Source organism: Fusarium oxysporum, chromosome 5 (genome assembly GCF_000149955.1).
Source record: "Fusarium oxysporum f. sp. lycopersici 4287 chromosome 5, whole genome shotgun sequence".
NCBI lineage: Eukaryota > Fungi > Ascomycota > Sordariomycetes > Hypocreales > Nectriaceae > Fusarium > Fusarium oxysporum.
The window spans coordinates 2,837,150-2,860,261 of record NC_030990.1 but is presented as its reverse complement, the minus strand read 5'-3'; the positions used below and the strand labels follow the sequence as shown (position 1 = coordinate 2,860,261).

At 49.6% G+C, this 23,112-nt stretch overlaps 8 protein-coding genes across 18 annotated transcripts; 5 read left to right on the top strand and 3 right to left on the bottom strand.

Moving 5' to 3' along the window:
- Nucleotides 1-19: 19 nt before the first annotated feature.
- Nucleotides 20-5,584, top strand: FOXG_02002 (uncharacterized protein). Its single transcript, XM_018379197.1, has 2 exons — nucleotides 20-1,254; nucleotides 1,308-5,584. Exons 1-2 carry the CDS (start codon nucleotides 785-787, stop codon nucleotides 3,265-3,267), a joined length of 2,430 nt encoding a protein of 809 aa, XP_018235222.1. The 5' UTR covers nucleotides 20-784; the 3' UTR covers nucleotides 3,268-5,584.
- Nucleotides 173-6,324, bottom strand: FOXG_02001 (uncharacterized protein). 4 transcript variants are annotated; one of them, XM_018379194.1, is made up of 5 exons: nucleotides 5,770-6,324; nucleotides 5,669-5,710; nucleotides 5,073-5,583; nucleotides 4,038-4,990; nucleotides 3,595-3,989 (listed from the first exon to the last, which is right to left on the bottom strand). In XM_018379194.1, exons 3-5 carry the CDS (start codon nucleotides 5,167-5,169, stop codon nucleotides 3,642-3,644), a joined length of 1,398 nt encoding a protein of 465 aa, XP_018235219.1. In that variant the 5' UTR covers nucleotides 5,170-5,583; nucleotides 5,669-5,710; nucleotides 5,770-6,324; the 3' UTR covers nucleotides 3,595-3,641. The 4 variants fall into 4 exon arrangements, with proteins under 4 accessions (XP_018235218.1, XP_018235219.1, XP_018235220.1 ...); XM_018379195.1 differs by having other exon boundaries at nucleotides 3,608-3,913; nucleotides 3,965-3,989; nucleotides 5,073-5,710; XM_018379193.1 differs by having other exon boundaries at nucleotides 173-3,989; nucleotides 5,073-5,710.
- A 199-nt stretch (nucleotides 6,325-6,523) lies between these two features.
- On the top strand, nucleotides 6,524-9,120 carry FOXG_02000 (DnaJ like subfamily A member 2). 7 transcript variants are annotated; one of them, XM_018379187.1, is made up of 5 exons: nucleotides 6,524-7,076; nucleotides 7,232-7,330; nucleotides 7,386-7,455; nucleotides 7,507-8,331; nucleotides 8,381-9,120. In XM_018379187.1, exons 2-5 carry the CDS (start codon nucleotides 7,295-7,297, stop codon nucleotides 8,698-8,700), a joined length of 1,251 nt encoding a protein of 416 aa, XP_018235212.1. In that variant the 5' UTR covers nucleotides 6,524-7,076; nucleotides 7,232-7,294; the 3' UTR covers nucleotides 8,701-9,120. The 7 variants fall into 7 exon arrangements, with proteins under 7 accessions (XP_018235212.1, XP_018235215.1, XP_018235214.1 ...); XM_018379190.1 differs by having other exon boundaries at nucleotides 7,386-8,331; XM_018379189.1 differs by having other exon boundaries at nucleotides 7,232-7,455.
- Nucleotides 9,121-9,252: 132 nt separating this feature from the next.
- Nucleotides 9,253-11,318, bottom strand: FOXG_01999 (uncharacterized protein). Its single transcript, XM_018379185.1, has 3 exons — nucleotides 10,647-11,318; nucleotides 9,904-10,593; nucleotides 9,253-9,854 (listed from the first exon to the last, which is right to left on the bottom strand). Exons 1-3 carry the CDS (start codon nucleotides 11,186-11,188, stop codon nucleotides 9,446-9,448), a joined length of 1,641 nt encoding a protein of 546 aa, XP_018235210.1. The 5' UTR covers nucleotides 11,189-11,318; the 3' UTR covers nucleotides 9,253-9,445.
- A 118-nt stretch (nucleotides 11,319-11,436) lies between these two features.
- Nucleotides 11,437-17,734, top strand: FOXG_01998 (60S acidic ribosomal protein P0). Of its 2 annotated transcripts, XM_018379184.1 has the most exons (4): nucleotides 11,437-11,726; nucleotides 11,783-12,543; nucleotides 12,594-12,814; nucleotides 13,011-17,734. In XM_018379184.1, the coding sequence occupies exons 1-3, from the start codon at nucleotides 11,553-11,555 to the stop codon at nucleotides 12,598-12,600; spliced, it is 942 nt and encodes a 313-aa protein (XP_018235209.1). In that variant the 5' UTR covers nucleotides 11,437-11,552; the 3' UTR covers nucleotides 12,601-12,814; nucleotides 13,011-17,734. The 2 variants fall into 2 exon arrangements, with proteins under 2 accessions (XP_018235209.1, XP_018235208.1); XM_018379183.1 differs by having other exon boundaries at nucleotides 12,594-17,734.
- On the bottom strand, nucleotides 12,944-17,939 carry FOXG_01997 (uncharacterized protein). Its single transcript, XM_018379182.1, has 2 exons — nucleotides 16,154-17,939; nucleotides 12,944-16,071 (listed from the first exon to the last, which is right to left on the bottom strand). Exons 1-2 carry the CDS (start codon nucleotides 16,790-16,792, stop codon nucleotides 13,453-13,455), a joined length of 3,258 nt encoding a protein of 1,085 aa, XP_018235207.1. The 5' UTR covers nucleotides 16,793-17,939; the 3' UTR covers nucleotides 12,944-13,452.
- FOXG_18223 (uncharacterized protein) lies at nucleotides 17,883-18,107 on the top strand (the record flags this gene model as incomplete). Its single annotated transcript, XM_018398281.1, has 1 exon — nucleotides 17,883-18,107. The coding sequence occupies one exon, from the start codon at nucleotides 17,883-17,885 to the stop codon at nucleotides 17,997-17,999; it is 117 nt and encodes a 38-aa protein (XP_018235206.1). The 3' UTR covers nucleotides 18,000-18,107.
- Nucleotides 18,108-18,114: 7 nt separating this feature from the next.
- FOXG_01996 (uncharacterized protein) lies at nucleotides 18,115-22,393 on the top strand. The gene has a single exon (XM_018379181.1). The coding sequence runs from the start codon at nucleotides 19,646-19,648 to the stop codon at nucleotides 20,672-20,674; it is 1,029 nt and encodes a 342-aa protein (XP_018235205.1). The 5' UTR covers nucleotides 18,115-19,645; the 3' UTR covers nucleotides 20,675-22,393.
- Nucleotides 22,394-23,112: the final 719 nt, after the last annotated feature.

Sequence of the window (23,112 nt, the reverse complement as noted above, 5' to 3'; positions counted from 1 at the left end):
GGGATGATAGGATTGAGGGAGACTGGAAAAGTAAAAGAGGGCCGGCTGCCCTCATAATGAAGAGCATCTATTTCTTTCTCTGATCTAACTTAGTCCTTCTTATTTTGTTCCGTGAACATTCACGGTGTTGGCACTAGCATCGTTGAATCACATTCATCTATTGCTATCCTTTCTTTGTCAATAGCTTCACTCCACTTTGAGTCTGAGGACAGCCGACTTCTCCTGCATATCCGAACTGTCGATTGTTTATATACACGCATACATCCCACCCATAACTGCATGCTTCCTAACTCCCGTCATCCTCTGTCTCTATCCCCCTCTTTTTTTCCAGAGACACGTTTACTCCCATCATCTCGTTGGATCCCCACCATCTCACCCTTTTCGAATTTCGGGTCTAGTTGCCCGCTTCGACAACGTCCATCCTGTCACATTTCTTCCGTCGTTCAGTTTCTCCGGTCCGCTTCTCCTGGACAAGACCTTTCGTCACTCGACCGCCTCAGAACCGTCGGTACCTCTGCTCTTCAGCAACAGACTACCAGCCGATCAAGTACCCAATACCCGTGCTCATTCCCACTAAAACGAAAGCCAAAGCTAAAAGCCGACGGTACCTGACGGGAACTAAAAATATTGTTAGTACAGCCAAGAAAAGCTCGTTGCTCCCCGAGAACAAAGGTTGCCCCCCTTTTTGCCAGATGCGGCGTGGGGTGTAAACAAATGAGACACGCCCGCAATCAGTCCCCGACACCGAAATAAGGGCCCCAGCTGGGCCTTGCCGCCTCCCAAGATGCCTTCTGCTACAACAACAACATCTACGGTTCCTCATAGGCCAACGACTCCAAAACTCCGTCCCAGGAGCTCCTCACGCGCTATCCGAAGACCGAACAGCGCGGCATCAACCCCTAACCTCAAGTCCGCATACGCTTCGCATTCGCGCGCCGCGCCGCCGCCTCTACCGCGCAAAGGTTCCCTGGCTCAGCTCACACAGGGCTCCCTCGCCAGCATCCCCGATGTTTCTGAGAGCTACGCCGTTGATACTGTCCTGAGCGACTCCTCACAAAACATGATGCCTCCTACGACGCCCGGTCGCTCACAGGCTGTGAACGTTGCACTTGGTGATATTGTTGATGTCCCTGGTGGAATGCATGGCGTTGTTCGTTTCGTTGGTCCTGTGCAAGGCAAGAAGGGAGTTTTTGCTGGTGTCGAGCTCGACCAAGACTTTGCTAGCCGAGGCAAAAATGATGGCGATGTGGACGGGTAAGAATAATACAGTGTTTCATGGGTTTTCAGACACTGACAGTAGCCAACAGCATATCATACTTCACAACAACAATCCCTGGCGCTGGTATCTTCTTACCAGCGGCCAAGGCTCTTCCTCGCCGCGATTCGATTCCGCCCTTTCCCATGACACCAGGCGCGATGGGTGGACTTCGGGCTGGCAACCAAAACTCACTCAACTACAATTCCCCAACACCTGGTCTCCCCAAGTTCAGTGCTTCTGTTGGACCCGGTGCCCGGGCTCCCAGTCCTCAGCAAAAGCTGGCACCCAGGACTTCTCTTCCCCGGCCCGACTCTCCTGTGCGCCGGATGCAGATGACACCTGGCCCAAGACCATCCATGACAACACCAGCCAAAACTCCCACCAGGTATGGGAGCCCAACGCAGTCACGCTTTGCTCAGAGCGTCCGCGGTACATCTGGTGATCCGAGTAAGAGACCCCAGAGAATGGATCGGAAGCCAAGCCATGGACCGCGAAGTGCTTCAGCCTTGGGGTCGATATCAGGCCTTGATGATGATCCCGCACCTTTGGGAATCCAGCGAACCGGTACTAACGGAAGCTCCGGGTCGGTCTCGTCGTTCGCCATGAAGATTCGGCCTGCGTCGCGTATCAACGTTAATGATGAAGAACTCGATCGGCTGCGATCACAGATTGAAGATCGCGATCGGCAACTAAAGGAGCAATCCGCTACATTAGCCGACATGGAGAGTAGCTTAGTTGAACTGCAAGGTCTTATGGAGCAAGCAGACATGCCGGCGGTGCAACGAAACAGCTGGGACAACAAGGACACAGCGCAGCTGCGCCAACTGCTGAGAGAAAAGAACGACAAGATTGCCATGCTCACAGCAGAGTTTGACGCTCATCGAGCTGACTTCCGGAGCACTATCGACACTCTGGAGCTTGCCAGCACCGAAACGGAGCGCGTGTACGAGAAACGGATAGAGGAGCTGATGGCCGATGTTCGAGAACTCGAGTCACGTAACCTAGACGTCGATTCTGTGGCGACCCAACTAAAGCAACTGGAAGAACTGGTCCAAGAACTCGAGGAAGGTTTAGAGGACGCTCGTCGGGGTGAAGCAGAAGCTCGAGGGGAAGTTGAGTTCTTGCGCGGAGAGGTTGAGCGAACAAGGACGGAATTGCGTCGCGAACGTGAAAAGGCTTCGTCAGCTCCTCCGGCAAATGGCGATCATACAGTATCTTCTAAAGAGCTTGAGCAAAAAGATGATGAGATTAGAGGCCTCAAAGCCATCATTCATTCCCTCAGCAGAGACTCTATTCCTGGGGAGCCCAAGCCCCCTGCACCAAGGCCTGGTTCATTGATGGCCGAAGACGTTGTGGCGAATAAGATCGCGCGCGACAATCTCGAGCGACAAGTTGCTGAGCTCCAATCTCTCCTTGAAAAGAAGAACAGCCGCGAGGACGAACTCGAGAAGGAGCTTGAATCAATCCGTCAGAATGGTACAGCAGCCAACAGGTCTTCTTTCAGAGACTCCCGAGACACCGTCGTTATGGCCCAGGCAATGGAGAACCGACCAGTCGAGAACCTCAAGAGATCCAGTACAGCTACACATAAGCGGGTCAGCACCCTCGACACAATGCCAGAGAGTGACGACTACTCCAATGCCACTGAGACTAGCACCCTCTGGTGTGAGATCTGTGAGACTAACGGTCACGACATCCTAACCTGCACCAACATGTTCGGTCCTGATGGTGCTAAGACCAACGGCGAGTCCAAGGCCATCAAGAAGGCCAGCCGCGAGGAGCTTAAGCCTCATACCCCTACAGGTGATGATGCCCCTGCGCCTCTCACGCCATTCAGACTCAAGAATGCCGGACCTCCCTCTCCTGCAGTTAAGATCATGCCGAACCCCATGGAGTCAGGCCCCGTTGCTGGCAAGGAGAGTGGCATCATGGACCCCGAGAAGTGGTGTGCTCTATGTGAGCGTGACGGCCATGACAGCGTGGATTGCCCCTTCGAGGATGCCTTTTGAGGGCCAAATTCAAATATTTGTTTTCATAACGCATAGCATGTTGGAGAACCATTGGAACGAGCATCAGCGCGGCTTTTCTTGAAGCCTTGCGAAGGACCATTAAACTATGCTTGGTGTAAAGGGGCGTGATGAAAATCGCCTCATGCGTGTATCCCCTTTTCATGTTCTTATTTTCGAAGCTTGGGTCGGCAGTCAGGTTTTGAATGCTTGGTCTTTGTCTGGTAAGGCACTTTTCGTGATACCATATCCTTACTCGTGTTTTATATCCTCAACCTGTCTTGTAGCACTTTCTTCTAATACTATATGACATGGTATATCAGACTGTTTTTTGGTCAATATTCCTTGGTAATGTGAAGTCAGCAGTTGTGTATTATCTATCGCCTTGGTGTACCTTGAAACATGTTGCTGCCTATATCTATTCCCTGCGATATTTGTATTCTCTCCCCTCGAGCACTATGCCACCACCGAGCACTCTTCCACAGCTCACCATCCCACTCACCTGCCAAAGCACGATACTTAATTAAAAACCATATACTGGGCTCCCAACTACGTGAGTCCCACGGCACACCTGCACCCATACCATGTGAGTTCCTCCCAGCTCCCCAGCATGTGAAACCGCCGGAAAGAATATCATGGCACAGAGCCCCTTCATCAATGGCATTAGGATCTTGATCGAGAACGGTGATGAGATTCTCACGGAAGATTTTAAACGGAATAACATCCTAGCTGCATTAGTACGCAAGAGCATGAAGTCGTTCATACTAACACACAATATAAGGATGATGTCCAAACGTTAACTGTTTCTCAATCGGTTGAAGATCAGATGATACATCCAGGAATCTTGACTTCACAAAGGACAGTTTTGATGGATGGTGGCCTTCGTCCGGGGTAACAGAGAACACACTGCAACCATCATCATGGAGTATCTCGTCTACACCCCCCATACCGAGAGCGTAGCAGTTTGCGAATATTGCACCAAATATCCCCGGCTCCATTGTGTATTGTGCTGGGAAAAGCGATGGTCTCGCATTTGCTGTCTTGTACAATGCTTTGGCAAATTGGATAGCTTGAAGTTGACCAGGAGTCTGATGCAGTATGTTTTGTGAAGAAGACGGAGATTTCGGTCCTCGGATATCTTGTTGTAGATGACGAAGAAGAGATCGTTTTTGTTCAATGCTGAGGCTCTCTACGCCGTATAGGATGTCTTTCAGGGAACCATCGTCATTGCTTGAGGCTCCTTGAGAGCCGCTGTGGTCAGAGTCTGGACTATCCTCAAAGACTTCTTCTATGGCCCTATAGCCCATGTAGTCTGCTGGGGGTTGGCCTGTAAACGCTGAGGATTGTTGTATAAGCCCAGGCATGACATCTTCCCACTGGTCGTGAGATCCAAGGCTGGGAGGGTTGCCTTTGTTAAGTACTGGCAGAAATTCCGGTACCAGTTGGTTAGAAATGACCGTTGGAACCGACTCCTGGGTAAAATCTTCCCAAGTTTGCGGCACAAAATAAGTTCCAGTGCCATCGAATCTATTAAGATCCAATGGTATGAGATGGTTAGTCAGAGGGGCGCTAGACAATGTTTGGCCTTGCAATGGAGGAGCGCCGGTGTCACTCGAACCACTGGGACCCGGAACATCATCTATATGACCATTACCGGTGATACTAGAAAGGTTACTGGGCTCCAAAAGCTCATTTAGCAGGGCCAGTTTCTGTTTCCGCTTTTCGCCTGTGATACCAAGGTTGACGGTGTTAGTACGATCAAGTTCCGCCGATATATCGTGCAACTTCAGATCAGCAAAAGTACATACGATAGTTTCGGCTGGCAAGACGGTTCTGCTCACGGCGTGCCTCGCTATTGCGGTTGGCTGACACCTTGCCCTTCTGGATCTTTGTGGTCTCACCCATAATATTCCATGACAACGAGTTGAGATTAGGGTAAGCAGATGTGGAACTGACGCAGCAGATAAGAAAGATGATGATAACTGCGATGCCAAGGAGGTCGAGTTTTTTTATACTTTTTGAGTTGTTAGGGGCACACAGTTTCTTCCGTTCAATATTGGCTTCTTGTCGTTCAAAAGTGTTGAGATGTTTTTAAGTCACAACAAGATTAGTTGTTGATGCTTCAGTCCATGAACACGGAGGTAAGGTTGTGAGTTAAACGGTCCCACTTTTAGACTTCCTTAAAGCAGTAGTGGTTTATTGACCAATCACACTAATCATTTTACTGATTCTACCGTATCCCCCAAAGAGTTCATGAGGCTCTAGGTACTCCAAGGCACCTTAGAGAAGGCAAAGCAACTTTCAAGATGTCTACCTATCCTAGATCACAAGAAGATTTAGGTAAGTTTAGGGTAGGCTTAGGGTGGGCCTCAGACTAAGGTGCCTATTATTTCTGATATCTTACCTCTGGATTAGAAGTTTTCTGCTTTCCGAAGGATACCCTAATCTTTCATAAAATCAGATCAGAAAAGTCTACGGTACAACAGTACTTGGGCCAAAACTGACGTTGCTTGAAAGACGGAACTGGAGACTCGTGGAATCCCATGGGTTGTTTCATCGTCCGAGAGAAGCCTGGTCATTATCTCACATGTCAATGTTCTGTGTAATCTCTTATTATTCAATTCTGCATGGTCAGGGAGGTAGGACACAGGGTTTGTTTTTTGTACAACAAACAATATGTACTTCGGGTACCCCAGTTCATTAAGAGAGGGTGGTGGAAGTTTCCAGGCTCTGGACAAAGCACGCGACTTGACGTCCATGGTGACCATTTATAGACACATCGTTTCGAATAATGTAGAGAATCTAACGGTATCAAACCATAAACTGTCATGCGCCCTCCGAGTCAGGTATTCCAGCTTCCGCGGTGACAGGGGATGCCGGGCAGGCTTTTTTGAGGAGGCGAAGAGTGAGCGAATCAGTGCAACACGCTGCATGCCCGGACAGGAGCATCGGGGTCGGGTTGTGGGGTCCTAAATCGGACCCTGCGGCTCGAGAGAAAAAAATCGAAGAACTTTTGGCCACTGCAGGAAAGGGCCCTAGGGGCCTTTTGGAGGGGTCCTGGGGACGCCTTGCAGGGAGGTCTGTTAGTGAGGTACCTACACAGCCTTGTATGACGCCTGTTGAGGCATGGGGCGTGTAGGTAAGGTAGGTAGGTTGTTTGTTCGGTGTTATGGGTGTAAGCAGGTAGTTGCTAGTATCGGATGCTTACAGTGTGGCCTTGGGATGGGCTTTGGAGTGTGTAGAAGCCCCTGGAAAATCCGAACAGACTCTAGAAGAAGGTGCGGAAAGATACAGAAAAACGAAAATGTAAATTTGTCTTGGTTTCCAACAGGTTTTCCGCCCTTTTGCCGCGTCACAACCTTCCTCTGAGACCTGACTCCTATAGCCCGCCCGCCAGTGTGGTTGTGGTTACTACTACGACGCACTAAGACGCAGGTCATGCATTATCAGCACCGCCACAGAATCTACATTCTTCCACACAATTCCATGAGGCGCGACTGTGCTGCAGCCTCCCCTTCTTCCATCTCAAAACCCGTCCGCTCAATCCAAATTCAAGTCTCAGCGCCTATTCTCGACTCGATTTGAACTTGACATTTGACTCTGACGTTTTTGTTTGAGACACTTTTCTCTCTTCTTTTCAGTGGGATAAACTCCCCTCTGTTTCGACATTTGCGAATTCCAGCGCTCTTATCGATCGCCTCTTTCCCCCCTCCACTTATTCGAATCGAATTTTAGAGACCCAAACCCGTTCAAACTCGCCGCAGCGCAGCCCCGCCGTCGGGAGACTCGAGATACACCCTTTGGCGAACAAGGTACGCATATAAGAACACTGTCTTCTCCCTGTGCCGGATGCTCGGTGTATGATGTTGTCATAATTCATCTTCTTTGCCCATCATATTGTTGTTGCGCGCGTGAAAATCTGCGTCTTTGTTTGCTTTGTCTGGGCTTTACTAATATTCAACAACAGTCCTCGCCTCCCCTGTTATCTTGGACCCTGCGATAACAAAACACAACTCGAACAGCCGACACAATGGTCAAGGAAACCAAGTATTACGATACCTTGGGCGTATGTTCTATCGATCCCCGAACAAACCTCGAACAACTGCTAAACTGGATCACAGGTTGCCCCTACTGCTACTGAGCAGGAACTGAAGAAGGCTTACAAGGTCGGAGCCCTCAAGTACCACCCTGGTATGTATCCCAAGACCCTCTAGTCAGTTCAACATGCCTAATGCAACATAGACAAGAACGCACACAACCCCGATGCCGAAGAGAAGTTCAAGGAAATCTCTCACGCCTACGAAATTCTCTCCGACTCTCAGAAGCGACAGATCTACGATCAGTATGGTGAGGCCGGCCTCGAGGGAGGTGCCGGCGGTGGTGGAATGGCCGCTGAGGACCTGTTTGCTCAGTTCTTCGGTGGTGGTGGTTTCGGTGGCATGGGCGGCATGTTTGGCGGTGGTGGTATGAACCGTGGCCCCCCCAAGGCCCGCACCATCCACCACACCCACAAGGTTACCTTGGAAGATATCTACCGAGGTAAGATCTCGAAGCTTGCTCTCCAACGGTCGATTATTTGCCCCAAGTGTGAGGGTCTCGGTGGCAAGGAGGGTGCTGTCAAGCGATGCACTGGCTGTGACGGCCATGGCATGAAGACGATGATGCGCCAAATGGGCCCCATGATCCAGCGCTTCCAGACTGTCTGCCCTGACTGCAACGGAGAGGGCGAGATCATCAAGGAGAAGGATCGCTGCAAGCAGTGCAATGGAAAGAAGACCACCGTCGACCGCAAGGTCCTCCACGTTCACGTCGACAAGGGTGTTCGCAGCGGCACCAAGGTTGAGTTCCGAGGTGAGGGTGACCAAGCGCCTGGCGTCCAGGCTGGCGACGTCGTTTTCGAGATTGAGCAGAAGCCCCATGCCCGCTTTACTCGCCGGGATGACGACCTTCTTTACAACTGCGACATTGAGCTTGTTACAGCTCTGGCTGGTGGTACCATCTACATCGAGCACCTCGACGACCGATGGCTTGCCATTGATATTCTTCCTGGCGAGGCTATTTCTCAAGGTATGTACTCACTATAACGCGCTCAACAACCGTAAGCTAACTGTTTTAGACGCTGTCAAGATGGTTCGCGGCCAAGGTATGCCTTCTCCCAGGCATCACGACTTCGGCAACATGTACATCAAGTTCAACGTGAAGTTCCCCGAGAAGAACTGGACCGAAGATCCCGAAGTTTTCGAGACCCTCCGCAAGGTTCTCCCACCCGCCACGCAAAACGCACCTCCCGGCGACGCCATGTCCGAACCCGCCAGTCTCGAGGATCTGGATAACACAACCCAGAACAGAGTATTTGGCAACTCCGACGGTATGATGGACGAAGATGACGAGGATGGCCACCCCGGCGGTGAGCGTGTGCAGTGCGCCTCGCAGTAAGCTAGTCGAAAGAGAGCGGCGCAATAAACACACACGGCGAGTGCCATAACCACATCAATAGGGCATTTCGCACATCCACAGTCTTAGTCAGAGACAGTGCAGCTGAGGGTGGACGTCAGTCCTTGTTGGCGACGTCGCTTAATCGTTCAATGATACCAAAATTAGCAGAGGATACGGTCTTCTAGGGATTGTGAGCGAGCGTGGTGCTGGGGGTAAGGTGCAGTTGAGTGGGCACCTGAGTTGAACCTCGAACGATCGTGTTTGAGGGGTTAGTGAAGGTGGAGGAGCATTCGATCAGGCTTGGTTGGCGTTTTGAGGACATAGACGATTCAAATGAATTTGGTAGTAGCAGACGTAGACCATGAACATGATGATTTGTTTGTTATTCAAATATTGGTTGACGAAACCTGTAAAGCATACGTGACCAGACAAGTGGACCCAGGAACTGTCAAAGCTTCAAAAAGATTCTTGGTCCACATACTCGCAAGATATGTCCTAGTTGCTAAGAGCCTAGTACATTGCCTGTGACGAGGGCTTGCGTTTGGTTGAAGCGCGATTGGAGATAACACATACCCAATGAAGACCTCGAGCACATTGCCTCATTCACTATGTACTAGATACTCGACTAGTCTAGGCGTACCTGCCTCGGTGATAAACTCGTCTTTGTAGGGTTGTGGAAATGACCCTTTGTCCATTGTGGTACTGAAAAATTAATTTCTTTTCTATTACTTTTGGTACATCCTTATTACTCCTCAGCAGGCCCAGCCTCTTCCATCATTTGGTCTTCGGGCACCTGCTCCTCACCCCTTTCTTCTTCCCGTTCCGTGGCTTGTTTTCTTAAAGGTTCGGTGTTATACAAAAGACTCCTCACGATTTTCTCATCGACATCAAGTTCGGCATTTTCGATATCGTCGTCATTCACCGAAGCTATTGTGCTTGTGGCGAGCTTCTCATCAGTCATGGTAAGTGAGTAGACAGCCAGGCTTCTTGCTTGCGTAGGATCACTGGGGTCCAGAGCAGCGACGATCTTGGGTGCTTCATCGCCGTTGGCGGGCTTGATAGAGAGGCTGAGGGGCTTGCCGGGAAGCTGGATAATAGCTGGGTGATTAAGGGCGTGATTTTTGGTGAGTTGCCATGAAAAGATGGCCGAAATACTAATCAATGTGAGTTGGGTCATAGGTCATCAATGGATAATACACTTACTCCTGACATATGGCGAGAATATAAACAAGATCCGAGCCACCATGTGGATATACCAGGCTGTAAAGCCCAGACACAGCTACCTTTGTAATCTCGGGCAATATCTTTTGAGCTAAAGACAAGATGCTGATTTTGGAGAGGAGCTTGTTTGATTTCCAATTCCAGACGAACAAGTCCTCATCACCACCGCCCGACACAAGAACATCACCACGCGAGGCTGGAATGACCATGGAGCTGATGAACTCTGTGTGACCAAAGCAGAAACCCTCGATGACATACGACTGAGGAATGTATCTTGAAACCCGAATATGTTCATCACGATCGGCAGTAAGAATGTATCGCCGACCCTCACTCTCACCGATCACGAGTGCAGTAAGCATAGAAACATGGCCAAGCAGTAGAGTGATCTCAAAGTCTGGACCTTCGGCTTTGGAATTGCTGTCGTTTTTGGTCCGCGTAGAAAGCTCCATCTGTCTTTGCTGCTCTTGAAGAGCTCGCAGGTTGCGCTTCGAGTGAACGGTTGTAGTATTGGCAGATGGTTTATAAGCCGGTTTGGCGGGGGCAGGGGTTGAAGCAGTCTGGAGAGTAGGATCGTAGAGGAGAGGTAGAGAGTAAACATCTCCAAATTTATCAGCGACAACAATCTGAGAGTCTGGTCCAATAACCACATCACTAGGGCGTTTGGGAAGAGTTCTGGCCCAGAATTAGCATAAGGGCTGATGAGTTGTTTTTTCATATGAGCTTACCGTTTGCTGATTTGGTTGAGGGAGGCTTTCCCATCATTCTCAAAGACCCAGATGGCCTTGTCATGTCCAGTGATAGCCAAGATATGGGAGCTATCAGGAGTACTTGTCAGATGCGTAATGACTGGGCGATCGGGTACTCGTGAGATGTTGTGATCCTTTGCTCGTTGCTGATTTTGTCTGTTCTTGCTCTTCTTTCCACCCTTCTTTTTGCCCTCGCTTTTCATTTCCTCAGAGATTTGAGTATCCTCTTGGACCTCTGGCTTGGTAGGAGCTGTCTCATCTTTTGGCTCTTCAGTTCTTTGTCTCTTAGCTGGGGGACCATTCCCATCTTCTTCCTCGGCGATATGAGTCTTTGTCACGGGATTCCCAGTTAAGATGTCACCTGAAATAGCCTTAACTGCCGCGTCTACTTTGTCAACATCTGGATGTTTCCATGTTGAGAGGTGAGATCCATCCTCAAGGCTAAAGGAATGAATCTTGCCTCCTCGAGCAGCAAAGAGAACATTTCCACTGACGTGGACAACGTTGAAGGGAAATTTCATGACGCCTGAGCCCCTGTGAGTTTGATTGAGGATTAGATATCAAATTGATGAGATTTGATACTAGAGCAATTGCTCGGTGATAGCTCAAATCAGACTCTTCTAAGTTCCACTTTCATGGACGTGATAGAAAAGATACATTGAGAATGTACCTTCATCTAGGATTGCTTGGTACCCCACCTTGCACCCAAAGCAGACTAGCCCCTCCATGCCCTAAGCGAATTGGCTTGCAAGCACACATTACATTTTCTGAAAGCTGCCGCCAAAAGAGTTTTCTTGTCTTCATCAACATCTTCATCAACCTCCAATTTCCATTTTACGATACCCCTTGCCCTTAAATAACCTGCCTTCAGAAAAATAAGAAGATATGGGGGGCAAGTCTGAGAACAAGGCCAACTATTTCGACAAGCTCAAGGGCTTGCTCGAGGCCTACAACTCCATCTTCATCGTTGAGGTTGACAATGTCAGCTCCCAGCAGATGCACGAGATCCGACAGGCTCTCCGAAGCAAGGGTGTTGTCCTCATGGGCAAGAACACCATGGTGCGTCCCTTTCTTCGAGGAAGAAGACACCCTCCGATTGCTAACGATGTCACCAGGTTCGCCGAGCCTTGAAGACCTTCATCCCCGACTCCCCCGAGTACGAGCGTCTCCTCCCCCACGTCAAGGGCAACGTTGGTTTCGTCTTCACCAACGACGACCTTAAGGAGGTCCGTGACATCATCCTCGCCAACAAGGTTGCTGCTCCTGCTCGTGCCGGTGCTCTCGCCCCTGCCGATGTCTGGGTTCCTGCTGGAAACACTGGTATGGAGCCTGGAAAGACCTCTTTCTTCCAGGCCCTCGGTGTCCCCACCAAGATTGCCCGTGGTACCATTGAAATCACCACTGATCTCAAGCTCGTTGAGGCCGGCTCCAAGGTCGGTCCCTCCGAGGCCACCCTGCTCAACATGCTTAACATCTCTCCCTTCACCTACGGTATGGGTATCTCTCAGGTCTACGACCAGGGCCAGTCTTTCCCTCCCAGCGTTCTCGACGTCGGTGAGGAGCAGCTCCTCAAGACTCTGTCTCAGGCTATTGCCACCATTGCCACCATCTCTCTGGCTCTGAACTTCCCTACCCTGCCTTCGGTTCTCCACTCCGTTGTCAACAGCTACAAGAAGGTTCTTGCTGTTGCCATCTCCACCGAGATCACCTGGCCCGAGATTGAGGAGCTCAAGGACCGCATTGCCAACCCCGATGCTTATGCTTCCGCCGCTCCTGCCGCTGCCGCTTCTGGTGGCGCTGCCGCCCCTGCTGAGGCTGAGAAGAAGGATGAGTCCGAGGAGGAGGACGAGGACGAGGAGGGCTTCGGCGGTCTCTTGTATGTGAACCCCTTCCAATGTATTGTGAACATAACTAACAAATTTGCAGCGACTAAATGTAGTCACATCAACAGGATGTACGACCGCCTTCCAGGACTTTGGTTGGGTTTACGACTTATGTATCTTAAAAAAGGGGCACATAGATCGTCTGCTGGACAATTGAATCTGTCGCGACGGTTACGAATCAAGTTCCAGGCCTCAACATGCGAGTGAAAGCTTTTACCAAACCGACTAATGCAGCTCTGCTGATTGAGTGCGATATTCAAAAAGGTTAGTCAGACAAACACCAAACTTTTTTTTTCCTTTTTACATTTCCGGATGATTATATAAATTGTTCAAGAGCTTTTTAACCCTGAATCTCCTGATGACACACACATCACCACCCTATGACGGACACCTATCACAATCATTTTATTTTGACAAGTTGTTTTTTGAGAGTATCAAAGCTAATGGTCAAATCATACAGGTCTCCACGCCCTCGATTGTTCTCAAGCTTCCATGGTGTGATGTCCGTGCATGTTTCTTAAATGAATCCAATAGCCTAGCTAAACTGTAGGATATGAGAAGAATGGTAATACCTAACCATGTGTACCAGGAAAAAACTTGGACTCCTAGTTAATCTTCCTATAGCCTAATATTATATTATAATTGGAAGTTTAGAACTCTTGTTACATTATCCAGGCACGGATTAGAGTTTGACGATAGACCAATGTCGATCAATACTATCCATTGCATTCTCACGCCTTGTAATTTGTCTTACTTTTCGTTATCTCATAAATTGATGAGTTTTGGATGCAATTGGCTTGCAAGAAGATATTATGAAGTCTTTAAATCTTTGTTATTGGCCCTGCCTGCCGCCCCTCACTGCGAGAGGCGCGACTTCACCATCAATACCTACCAAAAGTCACCTATATGAAGTTATCTTGTTTCAAGGCACGTTTCGCTACCTCAATGGCTCGATCCGGTAGCCCAGCAAGTCTTGCAACTTTCAGTGCGTGGCTTTGTCGGTTAATACCTCTCTGAAGTTTGTGATTGTAGAAGAAACCTCCCTCACCATCCTCGACTACATTGGTGCAATATGTCTGAACAACACCTGCCTCAGCTGAACACAACCCCTCTTCTTGAGCCAAGTCGGCTACAGAGTGGAAGTGTGTCGCAAAAAGGGTGCGGCATTGGTTGACGGTCGCGAGGTGATGCAGGCTTGCAAAGGCGACAGCTGTACCGTCCTCTGGCGTGGTACCTCGACCGATCTCATCCATGATGACGAAAGACCGCGGTGTTGCCTGCTTGAGGATAGCTGCTGTTTCCAGCATCTCAACCATGAATGTGCTTTGATCGCGGTAGAGGTTGTCAGCTGAGCCCACTCGGCTAAAGATAGCATCCACAATCCCTAGTTCTGCGTATGATGCAGGCACGTAGCAACCGATCTGGGCCAAGATCGTGATGAGAGCATTCTGGCGTAGAAACGTACTTTTACCGGCCATGTTGGGACCTGTGATCAACCAGATCCGGCCGTCAGTTGGTGATCCAACCAGACAGTCGTTCCTCACAAAACTTCGACCCTGCTCAAATAGGCCGCCCTCAACAGTGGGATGTCTGCCGCCTATGATGGTGTGACTAGTCGTATTGTTCAGCACGGGCCGGACGAGGTTCTGCTCGCGAGCCAACTTAGCGAAGGAGGTTGTGATGTCAAGTTCATCGAGGACGGCGGCATTACGGCGCAGCTTGACAAGATTTTTGACGACAAGCTCTCGAAGGGAGTGGAACACGGCTTGTTCTTCAGCACGAATCTGGGCGCGAACTTGGTCCATACGCTGCCCGAGAAGTGTCCATTCGGATATGTGAAAAGATCGCGTAGAACGGCTCGAGGACAGAGCTTGTACATCAGCGAGATTTCGAGCGTCTTTGCCCTTGATATGGGCAATGTGGCCAAGGCCAGGTGTCCACTTAAGGGATAAACTTGGAGCATTGAGGCTTTCGCGGAGGGTCTCGTTGAGTGTCGCTTTCTCTTCTGTCAAAGTCGCGAGATCAGTGTGAAGCTTTGTCAAGTTTGGGCTCGCAGCAGGTCTCATGATCCAAGCTCCATTCTCTTCGGCGTAATAATCCCGAATACTGACGGGCCGTTTTCGCTTGCCCTTAGGAAGAGATGCCGCATCGTCCTGTGAACCTTCGTTGCTAACGACATTTTCAGCAAGGGCTAACATCTGGCTGGCCTCGGAGTCTTGGACCTCATGCTGTAACTCGATACCTTCTTCATCAATTGCATCTCTGATGCGCTGGGAAAGTTTCAGGGGCTGCGTGAGACTGATTCGAGATATCAATGAAGTTAGGCAGTGGTGCTCTGACTTGCGAGATGCAGCGTTGGCCTTTTTCAAGAGATTCACGATATCCTTGGTCGCATCGATAGTACTGGCCAAATCGAGGAGGTCATCAGCATCGCCACGGCCAAGTGTGAATTTCTGAACAAGGCGCTGAGAGTCGTGACTCCTACGCAACAAGAGGATTACGGAGTCACTCAGGTTTACATCGTCGATGAAGCGGGTGACGAGATCCTGTCTACTAGTGATGAGCTCAAGAGACGTGGACGGTGCACTCAACCACTCGTTGAGAAGTCGAGCACCGCTTTTAGTAACAGTGCGACGAATGGCATGCAGCAAACTACCCCGGAACACACCATCACGAATGGTTTGCTTGATCTCAAGAGCACGCATGCTATTTTTATCGACAGCCATGACCTGCATGTCTTTGTTCCTTAGCGGAGGTTGCAACTTCATACTCATGCCTTGCAGCCGATCCTTGACATAACCAAGAAGGAAGCCGGCAGCGTGTACCTCAGCTGGCGAGAAGGCGGATGCTTCATGTTCAGCTAGGGCACACTCCAGCATGGGCGTCCAGTTTTCCGGATGAAACAGCGAAGAATCATGCGGGCGGGGTGCGTATGAGATGATGTGACGATCCTCAGCGAGGAGGTCAGATAGGCCATTGTCAGGGCAGGACTGCAGTGCCTGGTCTAGGAGAAGCTCGCGCGGGCATAGTCGGGACAAGATCGTCGGTAAGGATGCAAGATTGGCTTCTTGGGTGCAGAAGTAACCAGTTGAGAGATCAAGCCATGCCAGGCCGAGTGGCACGGCGTCTCGGAACCCCTGAGACTGTCCAGCACCTCGGCCAACACCAACAGCTGATGGTGCTGGGTGGGCTGATTCGGGTCCTTGGCCCCCTAGTCCTCCTTCTGAACCTGCCACTCGGCCGATAACGGCCTTTACATCAGTGACGGTATTTGTGGCTTTGGTGCCTGGGTCTATATGAATCGCCATCACGTAGTTGTTGGCATATGGATCCATAAAATTCTCATCTATTAGAGTTCCGGGAGTAATGATACGAGCAACTCGACGATCATGCATCAACCCACCTGACCTGACCTTCGCTGTGGGAGAGTTTGGATACTCCTCAGCGATCGCGACATGGCGACCGAGATCTTGAACAAGAATTTTGAGGAAACGATCGAGCTGGAAGAAGGGGAAACCTGCCTATAAGACGGGTGATGATGGTGAGATATTGAACCAGAAGATGAAAAGATAGCGTCAAGGTAGAGGGTATTAATAAACATACCATGGGGACAAGACCAGCATTTGTCTTTTTGTTAGCTACCTTGATGTTTAACAGGGGCCCGTACTCCTCAGCGTGCTCAAAGTAGAGCTCATAGAAACCGCCCACTCGCGTCAGCAACACACAGTTATCAAACTTGAGCATATTCTGACGGGCTTGAAGCAGCACGGTGGGATACGCGGGAGGATCTTGGGGTAATGGCGGCAGCGGGAGCGGCAAAGCCTCTGTCGACTCATCGTGGGGAGATGAAACTGACGATGACGTTGGTAGAGGAGATACTGGCTTCGGTTGAATAAGCCCCTGAGGCAAATCGGAGAGCTTTATGGTGGTGGTGGTCTTTTTACCCCTGGCTTGGAGAGGACGATGGGGAGATGGTGGATGTTGGAATGAGCGGATAGAGAAGCCATGGTATAGTGAGTGCTCAATATGACAGTGTCCATGAGAAATGGCAGAAGCTTTAGGTGAAGGAGCTCCTACTATTGCTGCAGCATTAGAAACAACAAATGTGGCCGCCTTGAGCACAGAGCTAGAAGCTGAAGCTGAAGCTGAAGAAGAGGCAGGCACAGAGATAGACCTGGAAGTTGAAGCTGATGGTGATGCCAAGGGCCGCAGATGGCGGATGCCGAACACTGGGGGCACCATACGGCTGGAACATGGAGACGGGATGGGCTGTTGCAGTGGCGGTGGTGTTTATGCAACGAATGGATGTTGGAAGTATCCAGCAAGCAAGGCTTCAGGTCAATTCCTGATTTGAGAACAGCTCAAGAGGGGTCGTTCATCAACCAACACTCCAGCTTTAATTAACTAATGCTTGCTGCGGGGCCCGAGGCTGTCGACAATAGAAGCAAGATCTGGCGTGCAAAATGGTGGCACTGAACAAGGAATGGTATGGTGATTAATGGATGGATCATGCAGGGCTCATATGATGACAAGAGAAAGAGAAGAGCATTCCCATACAACCCCGCTGGTGCGAGATGCTCGAAACTAAGGTAGGTAAGGTGTAATAGCGAGGAAAACAGCAGCATGGGCCATCAAAAAGTGGCTCCGAGTATCGTAAATCAATTTATGGAACCAATGCGATTTGCTAATAGGGCACAAGAATAGAACACAATCGGTGAGTTACAGCTTGCGCTGGGTAGACAGCAGCTTCAAATTCTCCGTAGTTTCTGGTTGTTCCATGTGGGGAACAGCGGATATGAGCGTTATGGGATATATCGGTGAAGAAGAAAAAGGAAAAGAAGATACCTACCTAGTGTAGGTAAATCAAAATCGATCGCACCGAGCCCAGGAGTGGGAGTCAGTGTAACAGCTTCATCTGAGAGACCAAATCTGCATCGACGAGCATAGAAACACCACTGCGGACTGTCATAACTATCACCTTGTTTAATAGGACACAATTGTCAACAATTTGTATTACTAGGGTCGGCAACCACAAAATCCCCTCCCTCATCTTCAGGTAACGAATGAGGAAAAGAACGTTCGGTAATAGTAGGACCCCCCCGACTTATAATTCCGATCCTGATGGATGATCCAGGGACTTTATGACAAGGTACTCCAGAGATTTTACGGAGATGGACAGCGCCAGAGCCCACAAGCGAACAGCACATGTAGCCATGAAACGGAAGGAATCTGACCATGGAGGCGTTGACCAACGAGAGGGACCCGGGTCTTCGCGAACAACGTGTGAGTAAACAGTCGAGAGTCATCGCCCTCGAACGACGGTAGCTAATGCATGTCGATTCGCGGCTTTTCCGAGATCTACAGGGTCTGGTTCCCTCTAAAGCAATCGATCATGCCTGGAGACAGACCTGCCGGTATGCAGGAAATAGAGTTCCCGTCTGGAGTTTGATGTGGGAAGTGGAAGGACATGTGGTGCCATAAATCAATGCTACATCAAGAGATTTCGTTACCCCATTCCTGGGTGATATCTCGAGATTAATTACCTAGAACTTCCATTGAAAGACCGAAATCCTCGGCAGGCAGAAATTATACAGTGCGGAATGGTTTCGGGCACGAGGTAGGTATGTGACAGACCGGTGGGACTTGGACTTATCAACTACTCCATGGGTCGTAAAATCGTGGTCCCATGTTAGCGTCATCATCATCCCTCAACACCAGATGGCCCTGCAAATCTGCCCAAGCTGCTGGAGCTGGAGCTCAACCCCTCCAACCCAAGCCCCAACTCACGATGTATGTGTCTCAATCTAACCAATGCGCACACGGCATGCTGCTGGGCGGTAAAGCGACTGTCCTCCTCTTTTGGACAAGGGAAGGGGGAAAGTAGATGACGGAATCTCTCCAACGTAGCAGTCGGCAAGCTCGCATGCCATGGGGATCCATCCATCTCCGAATGAACTGCTGTACTGAACAGGTAAGGCAAGCATCTCAGCGAACCAAGAAAAGATGTCCGAAAACCAGCTTTGTCACAACAGGACAGCACCACTTCCGGTTTAAGCAATCATATCAGATGGGGTCTATGAAATATGGCATGGGGTTGAGCAGGAAAGAAACGACGGGAGATGAAAACAACACCATCGCTGCGAGAAGCATCACAGCATAGCTCTGAACAGCACATAGTAACAACATGCTATATCTCCAAGACAACACATGAGAGGCTCAGAGTCAGCATCAGATTGAGCGGCCGTCTCCATGAGAGCCAGGGAACCCCCTTGATAGCCTCCAAGCGGTCATCTGGGTCATGGCATTGAACTGTGCCGTGCAAGGCTCAACTGTGAGCCATGCAGAAGAGACAGACACTGGAATTCAGACACAGCTCGCTGGATGGATGCACTGTATTTCTCATGCCATCCATAGAAAGACAGCTCCAGGTTTGACATGACCAGAATCAACACAGACGGAGCTGTCACCCAACCATTCAAAGCGACAGCTTCGACTTTTGGGGCGATAGATGTGCTGCTAGAAATTCAATGGCATAAGCATATCTTCCCGCGGGGTCGGCGTGGGCCGATTCTCGAGAGAGCCTCAGCCCATTTTGGGTCCGCTGCCACACGACGTCGCCGCACCCCCCTGCCCGAAAGCGCCAAACCCTCGACCACATCTGTCGATTGTGACCTAGCTATATATCCCCTTTGTGCGCGTTCGCTGGCCAAACACAACGCCCTACGTTTACGCATCGTTATTGTGCTCATTCACTTATATACAGAGATAGAACTCAGCTATCGACTCTGTGTCTTGCTCAACTGATCTGATACAATTCCCCACATTGCCACTTACACGCCCTTGATCCTCAACATTAACGGCCACCCTGACAGCAACCGCACGATAAAACTCTTCAAATAACGCGATATAAACATTCAAATCAGCTCGAAAGATAAAAGAGGAACACAACCCCTGTATAATCGAATATCCCACTCCCCAGCGCCATTTAATCCCGGCACACAGTCCCTTACCTGGAACAGTGCGCCTGGACAACCCGGATCACCATTCAGCATATATATATATATACTCCAAACCTCACTCAGAGAAGAACGCCTTATGGCGGCTATGATGTCGTCTGTCAACCCCTTTACACCGGTGACCCCCCCGCCGGAGAGCCACTCCTTTCCTAAACTTCCTGCCCAAAGGCCTTTACAGAACAACCTAAAACGAAAGGCCTCGATGCAAGAACCCTTCAGCGGCCTGGCAGGCCTCAACACTCCCACGATGATGGCTCCTCCTCCTCCTCCGACTTCACAACCTAGGATGTCCTCGTCGCCAAACCGCAGTTCTGGGCCTAGCTCCAGCAACACTCCTCAGCCCAGCGAGTCAACAACCCCCGAACTTCCCAGTATCGCCGGTGCCAATCTCGACCCAAAGTACCTCGCCATGGTTTCTCGTATCGCTGCTTATTATCAGCAGAGGTGCCAGGCTGTTGCCAACTACCAACAGCAACGATGCCAGGCTTGGGCCAACATGCACAGACAAAAGTGTCAAGATATGATGCAGGCGTCTATGTTGGTTGTGGCTTGGTACGTGAGAGATCGAATCCAGCGCAGGCGAAGAAGGGAGAAGCGCCATTTCAGATCCGGCTTGAGACGCAGGACAGACCAGAATAAAATCGCACGGACTGAGGTCGTTCGTCGCTGGGTCAAGCAGATCCCCGAGGGACCCGAGTCACCCAACGAGCCCATCAACGTTCAGCTTGCCGACCGTGAAGAGGCCGAGTTCTCCATGGATCGTGAGACACAGCCGGACAAGGACACCAAGCTATTCGAGATGGCCGACAATCTTATCAAGAGCCAGTACAAGAAGATTGAAGTTCCTATAATGGGTGTACTCAACTTTGACGAAAGCGACAACGACAGCGAGAGTGATCTGGATGAGCCAGAGCCAGAGCAGTACGACGAGATGGACGAAGCCGAAGACTTGGCTGAAGACGACGAATACTACGAAGTGGAAGATGATGAGCTGTACGACGATGAGGACGAAATCGAATACACAGGAGACGGTGCTTCAGAGGTTGTTCACCATGGCACAGGTACTGGCTCAGGCAGCCGGAACAACAACTTGAGTGAAACCTCATAAGAATTATTTCTCCACCCTCGACATCTCAACAATCAACCCTCTTCCGAGGGGCGGGGCGTGGAACCTCTCTAATGACGACAAGGAAGCATCTACATCCCGACGACATAACACAACTCCAACAATTATGGGCACATTTGTAACTTGGTTTCTTTTTCAGGGAACGGCGCAATAACACGGCGGGTGATGGTCCACAACGAACTTACACACTGGAGTCAAGAGCATCTCCATTTTTATATCTGTTTCTCATGGCATACATACATCGATGATACCTTTTTCTAGCATGGCATATTTGGGTTTATTGTTGGTTTTTACTAGGACATCAATGTAGGTCTACCTGGTAGTGGATCTGGTAGGCAGTCGTACGCGATTTGAGCGTATATATACAATCGACATAAATGAAGATATTTCCATCTGGACATCCGTTTCCCAATTCTGTGGCTGCGGAGACAAAACACAGTTCGGGAATGCTACTAATTTGGAAAGAAACCGAGCACTGACACCTCGTAATACCGTGGGAGTGGTCGAACTGCCGCATTCTACTACGCAGTACTGCACTTCATTGATCAGCGATGAGACAAGAGGGGAAACGCCAAAAAGAGCGGGAAATGGCATGGTAAAAATCGATTATCGTAGCATTAAATCGCTTGGGCTGGGTCGGGCAGTGCGTACTGTACGGAGCACTCGGCAGTAAAACAGCTCATGAAGGGTGAGGAATCGTTCGATATTTCCTCGTTTTAGGGCAACCTATTCTGCAGGCTGGTCTGGGCTTCAAGGTGCTGAGTAAACCGGTGAGGGAGGAGGTGACAATGTCAGATAAGCCAACTACTTTAGTAGTTAGGCACCTCACCGAGTACCTCGTGAATTGATGATGTTTGGTCTTCTTTTCCGAGATTGAGTGAGTGAGTGAGGAGTGAGAGACTATCAAATTTCCATTCCCAGATTCGTTTATATGCAGTCCAAGGTATGATCTCCAGCCTTAGTAAGCTTAGGTAGAGTCTTAAATCCTCGCAATATTCATCACGGCTACCTAGCTTCGCTCTACTATAAGCCTTATACCATCATACAGAAAAGTTATACTATATCAAGCCTTGATCTTTATAGAGGCATAAAAAGGCATTGCGGAGTTTCTTTCATCTAGTACAGGTCATTTGCTAGATCCGAATCAGTCAGCTAAGTCACCTAGCCCACGACAGCTGGCTTATGTGCTGGCTGTGATGAATATTGCGATAGATTATGGTAACTTTGTAATGACAATTTTATAAACCACCATTATAAAATCTCACTTTTTTCCACATATTCAACGAACAGCCTTAGCACTACCTACCGAAGCTACTAAAGCATTTCCGGTTTACTGCTCTCACTTTTTTGCCTCGATATGAGTGAGATTTGCTGCGATTTGGTGACTTGATGCGTCCATTTACAATGCTCGGAAGATCTAACTGAAAGAGAAGGTCGCTTCATGCTTGTGAATGTGACTTGCCATGATACTGTGTAGGTAGCTGTTGTACGGATACTTCAATTTCTAATCAAGATCGTGGCTGCCGAAAGGTCGAATTACAGATTAAATAAGGTAAGGTACCCACTAGAAAGTGCAAATACATATTGTGCTTCGTCACCCAAGACTTATTGCAACTCTGATCTATCAACCCGTGACGCTTTTCGCATTCTATCTAGTACTTATCCTCATCACTAAATCTTTCTCCTATCATTACTCTTCGCCAAGCCACGGCAACTGTCCAGTCGGAAATTCCTTGAATGTGCCGACTTCTACAATATTGCGACTGGTTCCTAATCAAGTATCATTCATTGATCAAGAATCTTATATCAACGCGATGAGGTACGTGCTTTATGCTGCATCAAATTGAAGCATCGGATCCATCTCCCCGCACCACCAGTTCCCCAAATTCCGATCAGTGAATCACCTGGACCCATTCCCAAACTCTGCTTGGCTTAGAGTGTTGTTCGTTCCGAGTCTAGTGTGTCCTCTCCCCCGGTTGCTGTGCCGCAAGCGCTTCAACCCCTGTCAAGGTACTCGACGGGAATGGATGGGCACCTTGTAGTGGGCATCCCCCGCTTCCATTTCTGCTTGGCGTTCGTGCATATCGAAAAAATACATCAACATTATTCTGCGGATCGATAGGCGGCGGTATGCAGAGACCTTTTTGTCAATACATCGCTCGGCAGCTGTGTTCGCCTCCGTGAAGCTCAATGGAGCTCACTTGACCTAACACAGAGCTTAACATAAAGCTTCCCACGTTTCACTGACATACGTACAACACTTCTCTCTGAACATACGCGGATTAGTTATCTTACTTTATACAATACCAATTTAACTCTCCTCCCTCCCTTCGTGCTGTGCCCCATCTCGAGATTCTGCTCCTCCTCCCATTCTTCATTCTTCATCCTTCTTTGTTTGACGATACCACCGAAGTGTCAAG